This window comes from Sinocyclocheilus anshuiensis, unplaced genomic scaffold (genome assembly GCF_001515605.1).
Source record: "Sinocyclocheilus anshuiensis isolate Anshui unplaced genomic scaffold, SAMN03320099.WGS_v1.1 scaffold238, whole genome shotgun sequence".
NCBI classification, from domain to species: domain Eukaryota; kingdom Metazoa; phylum Chordata; class Actinopteri; order Cypriniformes; family Cyprinidae; genus Sinocyclocheilus; species Sinocyclocheilus anshuiensis.
Genome location: NW_015547674.1, coordinates 1,431,935 through 1,451,882, shown reverse-complemented (window position 1 = coordinate 1,451,882; position 19,948 = coordinate 1,431,935). Strand labels below are relative to the sequence as shown.

Genomic DNA, 19,948 nt, shown 5'->3' with positions numbered 1-19,948 from the left:
GACTGTCTTCTGAGGGTTTCATACTTTTAGACTAGTCGACTACAAAATTTCAGTTTAAACTATGTGAAATTAGTCGCAGTGCACATCCCTAGGAAGCTAGTGGTGATGATGCCAATTAGTTCTGCCTCTAGTCAATGCGTCAGGTCTGTTTCAACTAGTTGTGCCAACCAATGCAACTTGTGCCAGGTTTAAAAGGTGTGTAGTTCACTCAAACATTTTCAGAAAATTCGGTCATCATTTACTCACCCTCATGCCGTTCCAAACCCATGAGACTTTTGTTCATCTTCGAAACACAAATGAAGATATTTTTAATGAATCTTCAGAGATTTCTGTCCCTCCATTGAAAGTCCGTTTAACCAAAACTCTCAGGTTTCATTAAAAATACCTTCATTTGTGTTTTGAAGATAAATTAAAGGGGTCATATGACGCAATTAAAATTTTTCCTTTCTCTTTGGAGTGCTACAAGCTCTTGGTGCATAAAGAAGATCTGTAAAGTTGCAAAGACTAAAGTCTCAAATCCAAAGAGATATTCTTTATAAAAGTTAAGAGTTAACCACGCCTACCTAAAACGGCTCGTTCTAACACGCCCCCACATGTCTACGTCACTATGTGGGAATATTTGCATAACGCCGCCCAAATGTTCACGCAAAGAAAGAAGGCGTAACTTTTATTCTCGCTGTAGTATTGTTGCTGCCGCCACCATGTCGTGAAGACGCTGTGTGTTTCGTTGTGAAAGCGAAACTACTTTGTTTGGTCTTCCAAAAGAGGACGATATCCGATTCGTCATGCCTGGAGCTGATCCGTGCTGGTCGCTGAGGAAATACATAAACTTCGTGCTGTGGATCGCCGGATCGGCTTTCACCGTGGACGAAGCGGAGTCCAGCCCGGGGTCGTCACATGTGGTTGCCGATGCCCGCCGGATGCTCCTTCGTCGAATTCGCTGGCCGCGCCGTTCTCAAGCCGGCCTCCGCTCACTCTAGCCCTCCGTGTGTGACGCTGTGAAAGCGAAACTACTTTGTTTGAACACGCATAAACACATTTCATTACACCAAATACACAAAATAATGTTCTTTTTAGCAGCATCATATGACCCCTTTAAAGTCTTATGGGTTTGAAATAACACAAGGGTGAATAAATGATGACAGATTTTTCATTTTTGTGTGAACCAATCCTTTAACACAGTTTACTCAAGTAGAATGAGTTCCAGCATCCTTGTTGGTCCTGGAACAACATTCTTATTACTCAGGGATTTTGGGGCTATAGGCTTCAGTTTGCAGTTAGAAGCTTGAACAACTGCCTATAAGGTTTTATTGGGGTTAAAACTATGAGTGCTTGATAGTAATGTTGTTCCTAAACCAACAAAAGACTGGAGATACTTCATAGAAATGAACTGCTGGTCCTGGTATCAGTTGATTGAGCAGCTCCTGAAATATGCTTCCACAAAACGCTCGGCTTGTTGTGTGACATGTAATACACCAAAACGAGATTGTCTGTTTATTAGCTGCTCATACAAAGACATCAGCACCTGATTTAATTCTCTTCAAAAACAAAGCTTAATTGCCCAACACATTATATACACTCTAAAAAATGCTGAAATATTTCAACCCAACTTTGGGTCAAATTTGGACTAACCCAACTTTTGGGTTAAAAATTGAATGTAAAAATTTAACCCAACGGTTGGGTTAGTCCATATTTGACCCAAAGTTGGGTTGAAATAACCCAGCATTTTTTAGAGTGTACACACAAACCATATTTTATATCCACATGTACAGATTTCCTGTAACACAGATGTTAATCTTGCTACTCCAGTACGTTGTTTAGCATCTGTAGCCATCTGAGTTTCTGTCCATGTCTTACTGCAAGAGCTCTAAAGAGTTCTTGAAACGTTTCAGTCTTCTTTAATTCATTGCAACTCAGTTGCCTATGGGATGAACAAATTACTTGACCAATTTTCTCGAAGAATTGTATCACGTACATCAACAAATCTGCAAACCCGTCATGCTTTGCAGGAAGTTTTGTGAAGAGATAAACAGAGCAATGCATTTGCAAGTAAGGTATGTGAACCTTTCCACTAATCTGGCCATATATCACGTTATACTTTTCAAACAGAGCACAAGCTTTCTCGTCTGAATCGCGTGTTAGTTCCCCCATTAGGGCCCAGTGTGAGATCTCTCTTATCCCAAAAAAAAACGAGCCTCATCCTGCACCTCTCTCGAGCTTGCACTCCCCCACTTGCCCCCCGTTGGCGGCTGCACATTCAAAGCCATCCACTAATCTGGCCATATATCACGTTATACTTTTCAAACAGAGCACAAGCTTTCTCGTCTGAATCGCGTGTTAGTTCCCCCATTAGGGCCCAGTGTGATATCTCTCTTATCCCAAAAAAAAACGAGCCTCATCCTGCACCTCTCTCGAGCTTGCACTCCCCCACTTGCCCCCCGTTGGCGACTGCACATTCAAAGCCATTCGTCTTCTCTGCAGTTCACAGCACGTGCCTCCTGCTTTTTGCTGGTTGCGTTTTTGTTGTATCTTAATTAAATCCATAACCAGCCCTAAACCTAATACTAAAATCTGATTGGCTGATAGGAATGCCGTACACATTCTTCTTTGATAAATCACATTAAACACTATAAACGTAATTCCCCTGTGAATTAATAACCCTGATGAATGCATTCACAGATAAACGTAGGGATATTTTACTCTTGAAGAGCCTTTGTTTAGATGGATAATGTAACACACATATTACTAAAAGATCTGCACTAAGGTGTCTGGGTGCTCTTAAAATAGGTCAGGTGTGTGTGGAGCGGATGAAGTGTGGGCATTGATAAAAAACATGGGAGCTTGTTTCCACACACATAAGCTGTGGTGTCCACAAGCATTCTGGGTGATTCTCGGACATGTTTGCTTTTAAATACACACACTGTGAAAAAGGAATTGTTGAGAGAACTTAAAAATTCAGCGCATTAACTGTTGTCTTAATTGTTCCATGTAACACTCCTTTTGCCAATTATAATTAGTTTTTTCACTAAATGCAAAGTGCCTCATTCATCAAGGCAACTACAGATTTTGTGTTCAGCGCATTTTTCGTTAGTACTGTATGTGAAGTGAACTATGCTATCTTTGTTTCTAAAGGTGCAATCACCTTATAAAGCAAAGATATCTGGGATGTAGAAGTTTATTTTAGAATATAGACCTCAGCGCTTGACACGCAAACCTGCAAAAAAAAAAAAACTAATAATAATGACAGCAACAACAAAAACTTCACTCACAAACCCTTAACATTTCTTAACAAAACTTTTGGGTTTGACAACATTTGGGAGAATTTTGTTGGTCTTATATGTAGTTTACCTTCATTTTGTGTTCTGATCATTTTGACTCTGAGAGGACTTTCTTTTTTACGAAAATGCTAGTTAATGTTATTGCATTGGACTAAAACCTACTAAATTTGCTCACACAGGGGCATAACAACTTCCCAAAATTGTTCTGATAAGTTTTGTACTTTTTTGGGGATTTTTCAAATAAATGCTTGTATATTTCCCTTTATGCTGTGAATTTATTATAAGTGAATATTGCCAAAATTATTCACAAATAACGATCAATCAGCTCCAAAAACAAATACAAAACCTGTGCTGATTGAACGAAAACAAGCTGACAAAAAGATTTAATTCAAGATTTGGTGATAATATAGCACTATATAGCAGTTTTTAAAAGATCTGTCTTTTTTTTTCCACCAAATTAGGTAAAGGATTTTCAGCACTGCAAAGGGTTCAAGTAATTCAAAATCTTATTTGTGACTCAAAAGGTCCCATAAACTGGAAAATATGTAGGTTCTTTGTCTACAGTGCAGAAAAGCTACCACTTGGACACACATTTATTTAGCTGAATGAGGACATGCCAAAATTATTTACATAGAGTTAATTATAAACGCTATATCCCATTTCCATTTAATTAAAACGAAAGCATTTAATATATGACACATTAGGACGTCCCCAAAGGGGAAGGTTTTGTCTTATTAAGCTCACTTTTGGGGACAAATTTGTCCCTAAAGAATAGCTAAATAAACACACATGAATGAAGAGGTCAAATAATACTTCATTATAATGTATTTTTATGAATTTGTTCTGTGTAAGCACAAATGTTTTCATCATGCTCAAGTTGCCTGATTTCAGTGAAAGCTTGGTCAGAAATTGAGAGATCAGGAAAGAAAGGGGATGGAGGAAACAAAAGATTGAAAGAGTAGAGTCATGCAGAGAGTGTATTATGTATCAGATATCTGCTGGGGTTATGCTGGGCCAGAGTGTGTGTGTGTGTGTGTGTGTGTGTGTGCAACAGACAGGAACAGTCTGCTTTCTCTGTTCACACACCGATCAAACCAGCACGCCTCCTGGCTCCCACTGACACTTACTCAATGAGTGTGTGTGTGTGTGTGTGTGTGTGTTGTAGTGGATATGATTAAGGGTCAGTTTGTGTGTGTGTGTGTGTGTGTGTGTGTGTGTTCATGATGTACCGTGTGAGTAGCCATATGGGGATGTAATGATAATAAAAGCTGTGATGGTAGGTAGCTGATGGCCTGCACATCAATAGAGCTCAAAGAGTTCAACAGATTGTAAAGGAAGTCCTTGTTTATGCTGGGAATGAAAGATTAGCTTACAGCATACTGTGCACTATATACTGCACAGTACACTAGTTTTGGCTTTTTATCCAATTTTGTGTAAACAGTCTAACTTATAAAAGCTTAGCAGATTATAAATCAAAAAAGCGGCTGATATTCTGGTTTATTTATCAAAGGAAATGCAAGGTCAAGTTGAGTGCATTGCACAGTAGTATATATATATATATATATATATATATATATATGCATGATTTGGCGACTTCATGCAAACAGAAATTCAGATGTTGTGCACAGTAAATACATAGTATTATGATAATCTCTTTTTGGAAACGGGTGCTTCACATTTAAATGTGGAAAAACTCCAAATTTAAGGACCACAACATACTTTATTTAGGCCTGTGAATGCAAATGATTCTAGCTACCCAAGCTTGATTTCAAGCATCTTTCTTCCAAATGAAATCTTAACGCAATGCAAGAACACACATCATTCCTCGTGTTGCCACAAGGGACGCTATAGCAGTCAGTTTTCTCTTTCAGGTTATATATTATCATACAAACATTTGAAGCAAACTCAGTAGAGTGCTGCAGGGATGACGTATTTTTTCAGGCCAAAACTCATGTCTCAAGCAACTACATTTTGCTTTCTAGCTTTGCCAATTGTTTTTAGACTTCAAAATTCATAAAAGTTGTGTTCAACTGTGTAGATTACCATGTGTATGAATCATTAACTTTTGTTGGTCACAGAGCTTATTTTCTGCTCTAATCCAAAAGCCAGTGGAAAAATCCTGTTTGGTTTTTGTCAAGGGAACCAGGGTGATAACCAAGGTGATGCAAACTTGCATGTTGGCCTACGAAAAAGTATTGCACAAAAACTATTCCCTCCTAAGAACTGAAATTTGCTACTAGCACAGTAACGCAATAACTCAAGTTAAATATGTATAACAGACTATATGCTTTCAATGCACTTGGCAAACATTTGCGTTTGCAAACTTATGTTTCTGGCCTTACAGTTTTTTGTGTCCAAATGCAAACAATGTCAGTCTTCCCCTCTCTCTCTCTCTCTCTCTCTCTCTCTCTCTCTCTCTTTGTCATTTTCTCCCAACAGCAATACAAGTGCAAACACTGTCTAGCGTGCGTTTGCTCATAGGCTGACTGCTAGGAAACCAATCCACACTCAAAGATGCGTCAGCTTAAATGAAGTATGCAAACAAGTTTCATTTAGACGAGAGAAGTGTTGTTCATTTGTTTAGCGTGGGCTTAGGAGCGGTCCGCTTTCCTTTCACATGTCCAATGACAGCATAGTAAGAGGAGCAAATCATTTCTCATGGTGGTCTCTTTAAGAGAAAAAGCCTTGTTTTCATACGACAGCGTGAGAAGTTGGATTTTGTCTGTACAAGCTGCAGATGTTTCAGTGCTTTCAGTGTGTTAGGCAGGTCGGCTTATCTGCTTATGTTATAAAAGGTTTGTGTGTGTTTTGGCAAAATTTTTCAAATTCTCACCGGCTGCTCTTTCAAAGCTCAGTAGCCAAGTGATATATTAAACATATTTTATTTGAGGTTTTTCTTGTAGAAGCTAAGAATCGTATGGTCAACTTAATTGAATAATGAGGTCGACTGGTGAACATTTTCTTAGTTTTAGTTTTTTTTTAGTTTAGCATGCTAAAATCTGAAAGAAAGAAAAAAAAGATTTTTAAATTCATCCCCGTTAGAGCTCCACAGAGTTCTCCCAGTTTCTTTTACACATTTAAATACACTTTTAAAAGTGCAATTTGTAATAATGTTAAATTAAAAGGTTGCTCTAAAGTACATTTTACATCATGTTTTAATAATCTTTTGTTGCTCTTTAAAGAAGACATACTTAAGCACATGTAAAGTATTTGATTGTAATTTTAACTGTAGTGTGTTATTTGATATTGCATTCGAAGTTAATACATTTTAAATGTACAAAATTGCAACTTCATCATTACAAATGTGTAATTACAAATATTTTTAATTTATGAAATACAGGTTTCAATGGAACATTTAAAATATATTTCAATTCACCATAAAAGTCAGTGCATTCAGCAGTACACTTTAACTATGTTTCAACGACAATAGCAGTAATTATGAAATTACAGTACATATAAAGATGTACTTAAGTCCTACTTAAGTGGGTTAAACAAGCACTCTAATGTTCAGATAATTGCATTTAATGTAAATTTAAACTACATTAAATTGTCATTTAATCGAAATTAAGCGTCTGACAATATTACATTCTGTTCGCACTTAAGTACGTTCTTTTAAAGTGTATTATTTCCGTAATAATAACTCTTTGTAAAACTATGCTAATAAAAAGTGTAAAATTGTACTTCTGTTATCTGACAGTGAAACAAGATATTCAACTGTAGGCCAGGACTTTATGCATCATAAAATAATCGACACGTGAAAAATAAGTGTTACATATGAATGCAGTCTGGCGGTTGGAGGGAATGAAAAATAAGAGGGCTTGATGATATTAGCCGGAACGGAAACTCATTTGAGAGGCTGAATAAGTTATCCCGCTTGATGAAAGATTACAAAGACAAACTTTTGTTTTCTTTGGAATAACGTGTGCAGATGAACCGTTCACAATAAGACCAGGAATGTTTACTGAGAAACTAAATACGGTCCATTTTGATCTCCAGCTAATCGTTCAGACAGCGATTTTGCAAGTGTGTGTGGTTTTGTACACTCAGGAGCATCTGTAGTCCAGGTGTGCGTCAGTAATAAACCATTAGACACACAAACATGCCATCACGCTACAGTACTCGTATTAAATGCTCATCTCTCTTCACTATCTGTTCATCTCCATCTTTTCTGCCACTCGCTCTCCTTGGCCTCCTTTTTTCACCCCCTTTCTGTTTTCCATCCCTCCTCCTCATTTCACTTTCTCCTCTGTCTCTCTCGCTCTCTCTCTCTTTCAGTAATTGGCACCGTCTCTTTTCCTTAATTAAAGTGAAAGACTAATTGTAGCCCAGTGCTGGTCTTCTGTCATTTTCCTTTGAGAGAAAGTGAGGATGTGTCTATAATTAAAGAGGTCTGAGTGCACTCAGGAAACACTCAAGGCATGATATCAGCTCAAGGTCACATACCACAGTGTGTGTTTTACAATAAAAAAAAAAAATCCTCTGCTAAAAATCTCAACTGTTTTTCCAAGATAGCTATGAGAGTAAATGGAGACTTTTGCTTAGCTCTTGGGAAAAATCTTAGTAATTTCATGAGATTGTTCACATCTCGCAAAATACCAATATCTGGAGACTTTGATTAGAACTTTGAGAAATTTCTAAAATGACTAAATGAGCTTGTTCTCTTATTTTATATCAGCAGCTTACTGTACAGTATATCAACAGTTGTCCCATTCGATTATAAAAACTGCTATTTGAATGAATCATTTTGAGAATGAAGTTTCCCGTACGTTGAAATGCAACCTCTGAGCAATACATTTTCCACTGAGCTTTTCTAGACACACTCATACAGAAGACAGACAGAAACGTGAAGCAGACAAACACTCATACCTTACCTGCAGAGGTGAGAAACGAATGAGATGCTCACACACTCGTCTAAACGCGCCGACATGCTCAAACACAGAGTCACGTTCGCCATTATTCATATCATAAAAGTAAGGAGATATCAGACTATTGACTCTCACGCAAGCTCACACACACACACATTGGGTTTCAATGTTTTATGGGTTAATTCCATAGGCGTAATGGTTTTTATACTGTACAAACTGTATTTTCTATCCCCTTATCCTAACCCTACACCTAAACACACACAACTACAGGCATTTTTAGATTTTCAAAAAACGTCATTCTGGATGATTTATAAACTTGTTTCCTCATGGGGACCAAAAAAATGTTCCCACAGAGTCAAAATTTACTGGTGTCACTATACTTGTGCGGACATTTGGTCCTCATGATGTAGGGAATACCAGTGAACACAATTTTCAGCAGTGTTCAACATTGATAATAATCAGAAATGTTTCTTGAGCAGCAAATCAGCATATTAGAATGATTTCTGAAGATCATGTGACACTGAAGACTGGAGTAATGATGCTGAAAATACAGCTGCGCATCACAGAAATGCATTGCAGTTTAACATAAATTCACATAGAATACAGTTCTTTCAAATTGTAATAATATTTCACAATATTACAGTCTATTGTATTTTTGACTGAGCAAATGCAGCCATAGTGAGCATAAGAGACTTCTTTGAAAAACATTTTGAATAGTACTTTTGAGTAGTAGTGAACACACCTGGTCAAACTCTCGTCACAAAAGCCTCATGCTACCTTTTATTTCCTCACCCACTGGAGCATTATATTGCTCAGAAGTTGCTCTTTCAGAGCTCAGGAGAGATAACGGAGTGCACATTTCTCAGATCTTTTTCTTAAGACACAATTGTTGAACATACCTCAGATAACTTTGTAGAATGTTATGACAAATGTTCATATTAGAATTTCTGGTTTTTGATTGCAGACTTTGTATGTTGGCAAATCTGAGTGCAGTTTGAGACATTAAGATCTCTGAAACTCCACCATTAGCTCTCCATTTGATCGCATTGCTTTCTATGAGACTCAGCTGAGATGTAAAAGAGTCTCACTTGTGATTGTGAATTTGCTGCAGGTTTCTCACTGAATCGCATTGAGGCGAGATTTCATGTTAGAGCCGTGCGGTATTCGTAGAAACACTGATTGAGATGTGTGTGTGTGTGTGTGTGTGTGTGTGTGTGTCAGGTGAGTGATAATCCTGTTGTCAACTTTGGAGTCTCGCTGTGTCTAACCTATTTTTTGAGGCGGGCCATAAGGAGAAACACACACTCGCTCACACAAACACACACACTTTTCCTGCCCCATTATAAGTAATGATAGAGTAGACAGCAGGATATGGACCACTGTAATTACATACAGGAACACACACACACACACACACACCGTAACAGACCATAATCTATCACATCACACACCGTAGTCCTCAGTAACCTGGTGTTCATAAACGCACACTTCACGGATGAAGCACCAGGTCATATTTCATACCAACAACAAAAGTAAAAGAAAGAAAAAAAAACAAAAAACATTATAACAAAAAAAACCAAAAAAAAACAGAGAAATTATATTTTGAAAATTAACTTTTTTTTGTTTGTTTGTTTTTTGAACCATTTGGATTTATGCATTCAGAATTTTTACTTTCCCCCCCCATTCCAATTATACAGTTTAAGTATAGTACAAAAATAGTACCATTAGTACCAAATACGATGAACTATAAAAACTAAATATAAAATAAATGTCAGTGTTAATTTGATATTACTATTATCATTTCTATTAATATTTTAAATTAACTTATTTTTATAAAATATTTACTGTTTTCATTTTATTTTCTGTTTAATTTTTAGTAATTTGATGTACTTTTGTATGTTGTATTTGTTTTTATTTTAAATATTACTTTTTATGTTGATTTTTTTATTTTAGATTAAGTTTTTATGTATTTCCAGTTTGAAATTTTACTGCTTAGAATTTAATTTTACTTAACAGTAATAACCCTGATTTATATTGCAGTAGTGAGTTTTTTAATATTAATATATGTAATGCTAACAGGAAATATTTTTTGTATATTACGCAAATGAGAGTTTGGGGCGAAAGTAATACATTTTTAGAAATGTCACAATGCAAAATAAAAAACAAAGCATGCTTCACATTTTTTATGCAACATATAATTTCTTGTATCTTTTATTGATTTGTGGGATGAATTATGAGCTGGGCATGTTCTCGACAGGTTTCATGAGATTCACCCGTGTACGTGTGCGTGTGCATTTTAATGTAAACGAGCCTGTAATTAGTTTTTCCTCTGAACTCGGAGCAACACTCACAGTGGGAAATCACCGTCAGATATCCGTCCTGTCTCATCCCTCTCTCCCTCTTTTTTGCCCTCTTCTCCAAAAGCTCCCGCCCTGTGTCCTCCCTCGCCGGCACTCTTCCCCTCTCATCCCTCTTTCATCCTCCCCTCCGGCGTCCCGGGCGCCGCTCGCTTTGATTCTCTGAGCTGGACGGTGGTTATCAGCCGTCCACAGCCTCTCGACATCAGAGGCAGGAGAGCGAGGGATAGAGGGAAGCGCCGAGAGATAAAGAGTGTGCCGGGGACATATGGAGTTATTGAGAAGAGAAATGGAGCCGGACGGATGGCAAGAAAGGAATGTAAAATCTGAAAGCAGGAATAGCAAAAGTGATGGGGAGAATAATGAAAGCGAGAGGGAGAAATGTCTGCGTTAGGGAGGAGCGTGTGGAGGTGTCACTGAGTGAGAAAGAGCACATGCCAGTGTTCTCCCGGAGGCCCTGCACGCTCAAATATGGGTTTTTGGTTATTATTTTGAATATTGATGCGATTCTGAGGTGAAAACCAGCAGCAGGAAGCTTCCAGTCCCCAAGACAAGTTCCAACCCAGATACATACAGATAGAGACTCATCGGGTGTTTTAACTACTCATGCTAGTCTTGCAGTATGTATACTCTGTGCAGTATACTAGTCTTCTGTGCACACCATATACTTGGGTGAAATACTACACTTGCTGAATATACAACCAGAGCCTACTATTATATTATTACATACTATTACATTTTTGTTAAAATGTCAAATTAGATTTTTTTATTTATATTTTCAGTTTTTATTAAATTTGTAATTTTAGTTATTTTAGCACTTCAACTAAACTAGACAAAAAAATGATAAATACAATTACGAAAAAAGTCAAGTCAAGTCAAGTCACCTTTATTTATATAGCGCTTTTAACAATACAGATTGTGTCAAAGCAACTGAACAGCATTAATTAGGAAAATAGTGTCAATAATGCAAAATGACAATAGTAAACACAAATTTTTCAGTTAACGACAGTTCATCATTGAATTCAGTGATGTCAACATCCAGCTCAGTTTAAATAGTATCTTTGCAATCAAGTCAACGGTATCGCTGGAAATGAAGTGTCCCCAACTAAGCAAGCCAGAGGCGACAGCGGCAAGGAACCAAAACTCCATCGGTGACAGAATGGAGAAAAAACCTTGGGAGAAACCAGGCTCAGTCGGGGAGCCAGTTCTCCTCTGACCAGACGAACCAGCAGTACGGAAAAATCAATTTAAGACGTAATAAAACAGACGATGAACACTATTAACAGCAATTATTATATGATGCAATCAAACTTATAGCAAAATGTGGTAGTTCTGTATGTTGTTTCAGGGTTTGTTTTTTATCATTTATTTTATTTTATTTTAGATCATTTTAAAATGTAAATAATACATTATAATAATTACATTTTAATTATTAAATTTTAGTTTTGAATTTGAAACTAAAATAGTTATTGCTATTTTAGTGCTTTGATTCAATTAAAATGAGAAAAGTTGCCGTGGCAACTAGATGAAATAAAATGTATATATATATATATTTTTTTTTGTTTTATTTCAGATAATGTTTATTTTATTTCAAGCAATGAAGAAGCTTTTTATGGTTTTAGTTTTAGTTAACAATTTTTTTTTTACTTATGTATTTACTCAAACTGCTAAAAGTTAACACATTTTTGCATAAAACTGGATTTAAAGTCAGCATAAAATGGAAATTCACCCTGTTTCACATCTGTTTTTTTTATTAAACCTCACTGATATATTCATCAATGCATGTTTATTACTATTATTATTTATTTATTTTGAATTTGTTTTGACCTTGTAATTTTTAATCAAAATGTCATAAACTGGATCTTCAGATGATTTCTTCAATCATTTAGTCCGCTTAAACCCCGCCCCTTTCTTACAATCAACTGCAAGCTCGCTTTCAGACAATCAGCAGTCAATGGACAGAACTAAGTCCCCACCCTACATATTTTTTCTTTTGTAATAATCCGTTTTACTTAGATGTACATCACAATATGAAAGAAAAAGCTGTTGCTACTGCCATTTCAGCATGACCTTAAACAATTAATTTTACTCACACAATTAAACATTTAACATGATGTGATGTAGCAGCAATGCAGCACACTAAAGTTTGAAGTTATTGACTGTTTTACATATTACACATTATAAAGTACTGCACAGTAAGTAATATCCATTCGGAACATATCCAGTGTTCTCCCTGCAGCCATATGTGCTTAAACAACATCTTTTTCTTCTTGCCATTGATGCTTTTCTGAGGTTTAAACCAACAGAAAGCTTCTAGACCCCAAGACAAGTCTCGACCCAGATACATACAGACAGAAACGCATCGATTCCATCTCCGTATGCTAAACTCTAACACTCGTGGGAAAAGCACATGCAAAAAAAAAGAGCAATAAAGGTGTGCCTCCTCAGAGACGAGGATAAGAAAGGAGTTTGAACAAATAACGGCAGGAGAAAGAGAGAGAGGGGAATATATTCAGTGGTAGTATTTTTAGATCAAAGGATCTTTGTGATTGAAGCCGGTTTGAACCGTGCGGTGGCTTCGGGTGGTCACATGACTAGCGCGGCTCCCATAGCAAGAACCTCAGGTCAGATATGTGCGCGGAAGTCTGGAGCGGGTGACTGAATGAATGCCTGATTAAAACCCATCACCAGCATCAATAAGTAATGACCAACAGCCAGTTCAAGCAAAAATGCAATCGAGAGAGAGAGAGAGAGTGGAAATGGATGAAAGGAAGGATGTTCTCTGGAAATTAAATGACCATCGTTCACCGCTGGGTTGAAACTCTATGTAGTGATTTTGTATTGTCACTCTATATGTGTGCGAGTGTAAAATTAGGCTGTGCCCTTGTTCCCATGTCCGTCGGTTTCCTTGTGGGATACTGCAGCTACGCAAGTCGCTATGAGAGAGAAACACGCCCATAGTTTCCAGATTTGTTTTTGCTGGACATGATTTGATAACCAAACCATCGAACCTCGGGGAACTTCCCTTGCCCTCTGTGTGCTCAGAGGAAAAATGTCATTGCTCCGATGTTGCCGTGTCATATCGTGCTGAAAAAACGGCAGATCTGCATGAATTTCCGTGGGTTTTAATGGCCGCTGCTGCTTTTGTTAGTGGACCGGTAAAATCAAATGTTCTGGTGAAGCTGGTTGACTAAGGAAACCCTGCTGGTGAAGCCACACTAGTTAAAAAGCATCATGAGGACTACAGTTAAAATTATAGTGCTGTATTTTACATGTGCTTTAGTATGTTAGTCAACACATCAAAGCAAGTGTATTCTTTAAAGCACCACAAAAGGTTATATAACATAATGATTTAAAATTTTAAATTTGACATTATTACAAAGTGCAAAAATGAAATTGTCATTTGCTCACCCTCAAGTTGTTCCAAACCTGAATGAGATTTTGTCTTCTGTTGAATACAAAAAAATATATTTTGAAGAATGTTGGTAACCAAAGAGTTGACGGTAGCCATTGACTTCTATAGTATTTTTTTCCATACTTTGGAAGTCAATAGGGACCAACAACTGTTTGTTTACCCACATTCTTCAAACTATCTTCTTTTTTAGGGTGAACTATCCCTTTAAGCATGTTAAAGAGAGACAGTTTCTTAAGTGCACTTAAGTGATCTTTTACTGTATTAATATTATATTATCTGTAAGTACAGTTTTTTTTTTTTTTTTTATATACTTTTACTAAATAATACTTAAATATATAATTTGCTCACCCTCAAGTTGTCCCAAACCTGTGTGAGTTTCTTTCTTCTGCTGAACACAAAAGAAGATGTTTTGAAGAATGTTGGGAACCAAAGAGTTGATGGTAGCCATTGACTTCCATTGTATTCTTTTTCCATACTTTGGAAGTCAATGGGGACCTACAACTGTTTGTTTACCCACATTCTTCAAACTGTCTTCTTTTTTTAGGGTGAACTATCCCTTTAAGCATGTTGAAGAGAGATGGTTTCTTAAGTGCACTTAAGTGGTCTTTTACTGTATTAATATTATATTATCTGTAAGTACAGTTTTTTTTAAATATACTTTTAATAAATAATACTTCAATAATACCTCAAGTTGTCCCAAACCTGTGTGAGTTTCTTTCTTCTGCTGAACACAAAAGAAGATGTTTTGAAGAATAACCAAACAGTTGACGGTAGCCATTGACTTCTATAGTATTTTTTTGTTTGTTTCCATACTATGGAAGTCAATGGCTACCGTCAGCTGTCAGGTTATCAGCATTCTTCAAAACATCTTCTTTTGTGTTCAACAGAAGAAAGAAAGTCCAGTTTTTTTCTTTAAAAAAACACTTTTAAGATGCGAAGTACACTTTAAACACACAATTAAGCACACTTATTTTTCACAACAAGGCAATATTAAAGATTGTGATCTCATATTTACTCTCTATTTAGTTATTTTTAACAAAACCCCCTCTCTCTATCTTGTGTGTGACAGAAGTCCTGATGAATACGAAGACGGAGACATCAGATCTGAAGTGGACGACAAACTCTCACTCTAAACCTGAGGTGAGTCCAGCAGCTCCAGCGTCTGACCCTTACATGTCGAGCAAAACCTCAGTCAAAGCGTATGTTATTGCAACTGATCTCCTTCGTTTGTGCAGTGGGAGGAGATCAGCGGTCTAGATGAGGAGAACAACAGCGTGAGGACCTATCAGATCTGCCAAGCCGACGGCTCGTCCAGTCACTGGCTGCGCAGTAAGCTCATCGAGCGCCAAGAGGCATCGCAGGTGTACGTGGAGCTGCTCTTCACCATGATCGAATGCTCATCGCGGATCACGCACCACCGATCCTGCAAAGAGACCTTCAACCTTTACTACTACCAGAGCGACACGGATGACGCGACTGCAACCCACCCGGCATGGATGGAGAACCCCTATACCAAGGTGCACACATGCAGACGATCATACACACTTGAATGCGCATGGAAAATCGTATAAATGAGAGACGTTATTAACATTACTGAAAGCAACATTTGATAGATTTCAGTTGCATCTAATTAACAAATCAATTTAGTCTCAAATGTTTCTCCTTCTGAGAAATCAAAAAGACACAAAGGTATGTAGACATACCTTTGTGAAAAAGAAGTACATTTAGCATACTTTTAAAAAGAGTTTACGGGAATAATATCTGTTAAAAGAATATACTTAAGTGCAAACCGTATCTAATGTTTTCAGACACTTAATTGCATGAAAATAATTTATAGAATAATATTAAATGCATCTAGCTGACCTTTAGAGTGCCTTTTTGACCCACTTCTTAAAGACTTAAATACATCTCTTTATATAATTACTTCTATTGTCTTTGAAATATGCTGAATGTACTGACAAGCCTTTATGGTGAACTAAAATATACTTTAATGTCATTTCTGTTGAAACTTGTATGTGAAGTATTTAAATATATCTGTGATTACACATAATGAAGTTGCAATTCAGTACATTTAAAAGTATTAACTTAAAATGTAATATTGAATAACACGCCACAATTAAAATTATAATCAAGTACATTAAATGTGCTTTAGTATGTTAGTCAACACATCAGAGTAAGTGTACTGCTTTGAATGATGACAAAAGATTATTAAAACAATGATTTAAAATGTACTTTAAAGAAAAACTTTCTAAAAATTAGACATTTCACTTAAAAATATAGTCATGAAGGTGTATTCTAAGTACACTTAAGTGGCCTTTTATTTCATTAATATAATTTTATCTGCAAGTACTTTTTTTTTTTAATATATACTTTAAATATTTGAAGTGCATTGCAAGTGCACATTCAGTGCAGTTAAGTGCACTTCTTAGGGTACCGAGAGAGTATAACCCTAAAATTACTGTAGATAGCACAGCACATAATTTGGGCTCGGGAGACTTTGATGAGAAATCACACTCTGAGTACAGTTTGGGATATTATTGAAGTCTGTAGAGGTGATGTGAGATCACATCCACTTTCTCTCTATTTAATCTCAATCCTGTATGTGTGGAAAACACTGAATATCTATGAGGTCAGTTCTCGTTTAGTCTCAATCAGAATGTAAAAGATCTCCTTTGTGATTTCTCTCTTACAACTGTTTACCGTATTTCTGCTTCCATTAGGTCGACACGGTGGCCGCGGACTTCCTGCTGCGCAAAGGTGGAGAGAAGAAGTTTAATGTCAAAACGCTGCGTTTGGGCCCTTTGACCAAACTTGGATTCTACTTGGCGTTCCAGGCCCAGGGCGCCTGCATGGCGCTTCTATCTGTGCGCGTCTTCTTAAAGAAGTGTCCGGCTCTCACGTGCTCGCTATCCGTCTTCCCGGAGACAGTTCCGCGCTCGCTGGTCCAGGAGGCGGTGGGCCAGTGTGTGGCCAACGCAGAGCAGCCTGGACCCAATCCCAGACCGCCCAAGATGTTCTGCGGGGAAGATGGACAGTGGGTGGACCAGCCCACCACCACCTGCACTTGCCTGCCGGGCTTCGAGGCCAGCCATGGAGAACTGGAGTGTAGAGGTGAGTGAGAACACAACGGGCGTCTCTGAAGCCAAAAATCTAGCCAAATCTCAGTTCAATTAAACAGTTCTTTGATGTATCTTATTTAAACATCATGGAATATGATTACACTCATTACGGCTGATTCTCTGCTCAGTGTATTGTGCTTCTATAATGTGTCACTACCTTGGAGTAGCATTTAGTTTGGGGTTGGGGTTTTATATTTTTTTGAAAAAAATCTCTTCTGCTCACCAAGGCTGCATTGATGTGATCATAAATATACAGTAAAATATTGCAAAATGTTATTATAATTTAAAATAGCTGTTTTCGATTTTAATGTATGCTCAGATATAATTTATTTCTGTGATCAAAGCTGTATTTTCAGCATCATTACTCCAGTCTTCAGTGTCACATGATCCTTCAGAAATCATTCTAATATGCTGCTTATTATCAATGCTGAAAACAGTTGTGCTGCCGAATATTTTTGTGGAAACCACAATATGTGTTTTTCAGGATTCTTTGATGAATAGAAAATTAAAGGTCCACTGAAGTGCCTTAAAACACGCAGCGTTATGCTATGTGGTGACGTAATTTCAACTGAAACAGGAAGATGGGGCGGGGCATATCGAGCAGCCCCGCCCACTTTTTAAATAGCCAATAGCGTTTCGTTTGTAATGTCACAGCTTGGGCCAGAGCCTTTGAGCTCGGTAAAGCCTCATTTGACAGCTTATGACAGCCACAGTCTAGATTAGCCCTTTATTTTTCAATATGAAACTGTTACTAAAGCTAAACAGTGATTATAATTATGCTGAGGATGTGTCATTTGAAAATTGTGTCATTTATGTCGGTGCAGGGCACCGGTGTTATCTCTTCTACTCGTTCTCGTGCTGTCTCTCTAACCGTTTCTCCTCCTAATCTGATCCAAATCGCTATAAAATATAGCATTCTGGTAGAATTCAAATGGGGCTGATACATTTCGTGGTCTGCGCGACTCGTGCATGTGATCCGCTCCGTGATATCGTGTCTCTGGACCGGAGCAGACTGTGTGCGTGACACAACGTAAAACCAGACTCTTTCGACCCAATGGAAAGCATGTTTACACGGTCTGCATCATTCCTTATTCCCCATATAGTGCACTACGTGCCATTCAGCGTACAGAAAATACTAATTCTGTGAACAAGTGACCTATTTCAGCCGTAGTTTCAGCGTCTATTTATAGTGTAGGGGCGGGGCATTTCAGATTCTAGAGAGCATTTGATTGGACAGAAAGTTTGATGAGAAGCTGAAGTGCAGGGTGACGTCATCAAAACCGGAAATGAGAGACTGTGTAAATTTTGAATGCTTATATCTTCTAAATACGAATTTTTCATTTTTTTTTTTCATTTCCATTTTGATTTCATGGGGACTTTAAGAAAAAAAACAGCATTTATTTGAAATAGAAATCTTATGTAACATGATAAATATCTTTGAAAAAATTGATTTAAAAATAATATATTAAATCTAAAAAATATATTACTGATCCCAAACTTTTGAACTGTAGTGTATTTGCTATTACCATCTGATAATGAAAAATTACAGTGGAGCATTTTCAGTTTAACATCGTTTGTTAACTAACAGTGGCGTTAATTATGTTGCAAGTAAATAGTGTCGTACAATCTGATTTAATAGTGAACCAAGATATAAAAATAAAGAATTCAGAGCTGGTCTTCCTTACAATTCGTCCCATAGGAGACTGAAGGTCAGGTTGAGCACATTGCATTGTGGAGACTCACAGTGTGCTCTGGTTGAATGATACACATTTTGTCAAATGTAGCTGGTCAACTGGGTTTTCCATGCATACGAAACAATTTCTTACCGTGCACCGTATGCAGCACACAGCAGTTCGCCATTCTGAGCATAAACTCTCATCTTTATAACTACTGTCACAAATGTATGAACCTGAGAGACTGTCGAATACAGAATATTTTGCATGCACACACACACACACACACACACACACACTCTCTCACACACACACTCACTCACACTCACACACACACACTCACACACACACACACACACACACACACTCACACGCACGCACGCACACGCACGCGCGCACACACACACATACTGCTTTTCTACCTTCAAGAGTAAGTTTTGAGAATGTTTATACTGACAACGGCTACAACTCTCTGGCCTGATAAGAGGCCAGAGAGACAGTAAAGGACAGATGGGACTGAATTAGACAAAGTCTGTGCCACTTGAGAAGGAGGGAAAACACTGACTGAGTGTGAGAGGTGAGATGAAGGTCTCACAGAAAAGCCGTTTAAACTAGAGGAAGTGGAGACGCTCGCTGTGGAGAAATGAGGAGAGAGGATTACGGTGTATTTCATCAGTGTCCTACGGCTGGACACATTTTCACTCGCTATTACATTACAGTCCTGTGCATCCGGGGCGCATTTACATTTCTGCATTTGGCAGACACTTTTATCCAAAGCGACTGAAGCTGGTGCACACAACTATATTGCCTTCTCAGATGAATTGCAGAAGCATGCTTTAATCAAAGTGCAAAATCACCAGTCTTTGATCGTTTAATGTGACATGCTCACAGATGACAGATTAATTGGTTTTCTGATAAATGTTAGTCTTCAGTGTGTCAGATATTTTGGGTCACAAGACCTTAAGTGAGATTGCATTTATGTCTGCCATGTTTTGAAGAATGAGTAAGACCACAGCGAAACAGATAAGACATACACTAGCTTTAGAAAGTTTAGGGTCGATAAGATTAAAAATCGCAATATTTCAGTGTTGTTGGAAGTCTCTTATGTTCACAAAGGCTGCATTAAAAACATTACTATTGTAAAATATTATTACAATTTAAAATAACCATTTTCTATGTGAATATATTGTCAAATGTAATTTATTTCTGTGATGCGCAGCTGTATTTTCAGCATCATTGCT

The 19,948-nt window shown here is 37.5% G+C and overlaps 1 protein-coding gene across 3 annotated transcripts in view; it reads left to right on the top strand.

Moving 5' to 3' along the window:
* Nucleotides 1-19,948, top strand: part of LOC107702956 (ephrin type-B receptor 4-like) — a 51,230-nt gene that overhangs the window by 5,823 nt on the left and 25,459 nt on the right. For all 3 annotated transcript variants that reach the window (XM_016505425.1, XM_016505426.1, XM_016505427.1), the window contains 3 exons: nucleotides 14,985-15,055; nucleotides 15,151-15,432; nucleotides 16,636-17,026. In XM_016505425.1, coding sequence (XP_016360911.1) covers nucleotides 14,985-15,055; nucleotides 15,151-15,432; nucleotides 16,636-17,026 — 744 coding nt within the window. The remainder of the gene's footprint in view (nucleotides 1-14,984; nucleotides 15,056-15,150; nucleotides 15,433-16,635; nucleotides 17,027-19,948) is intronic.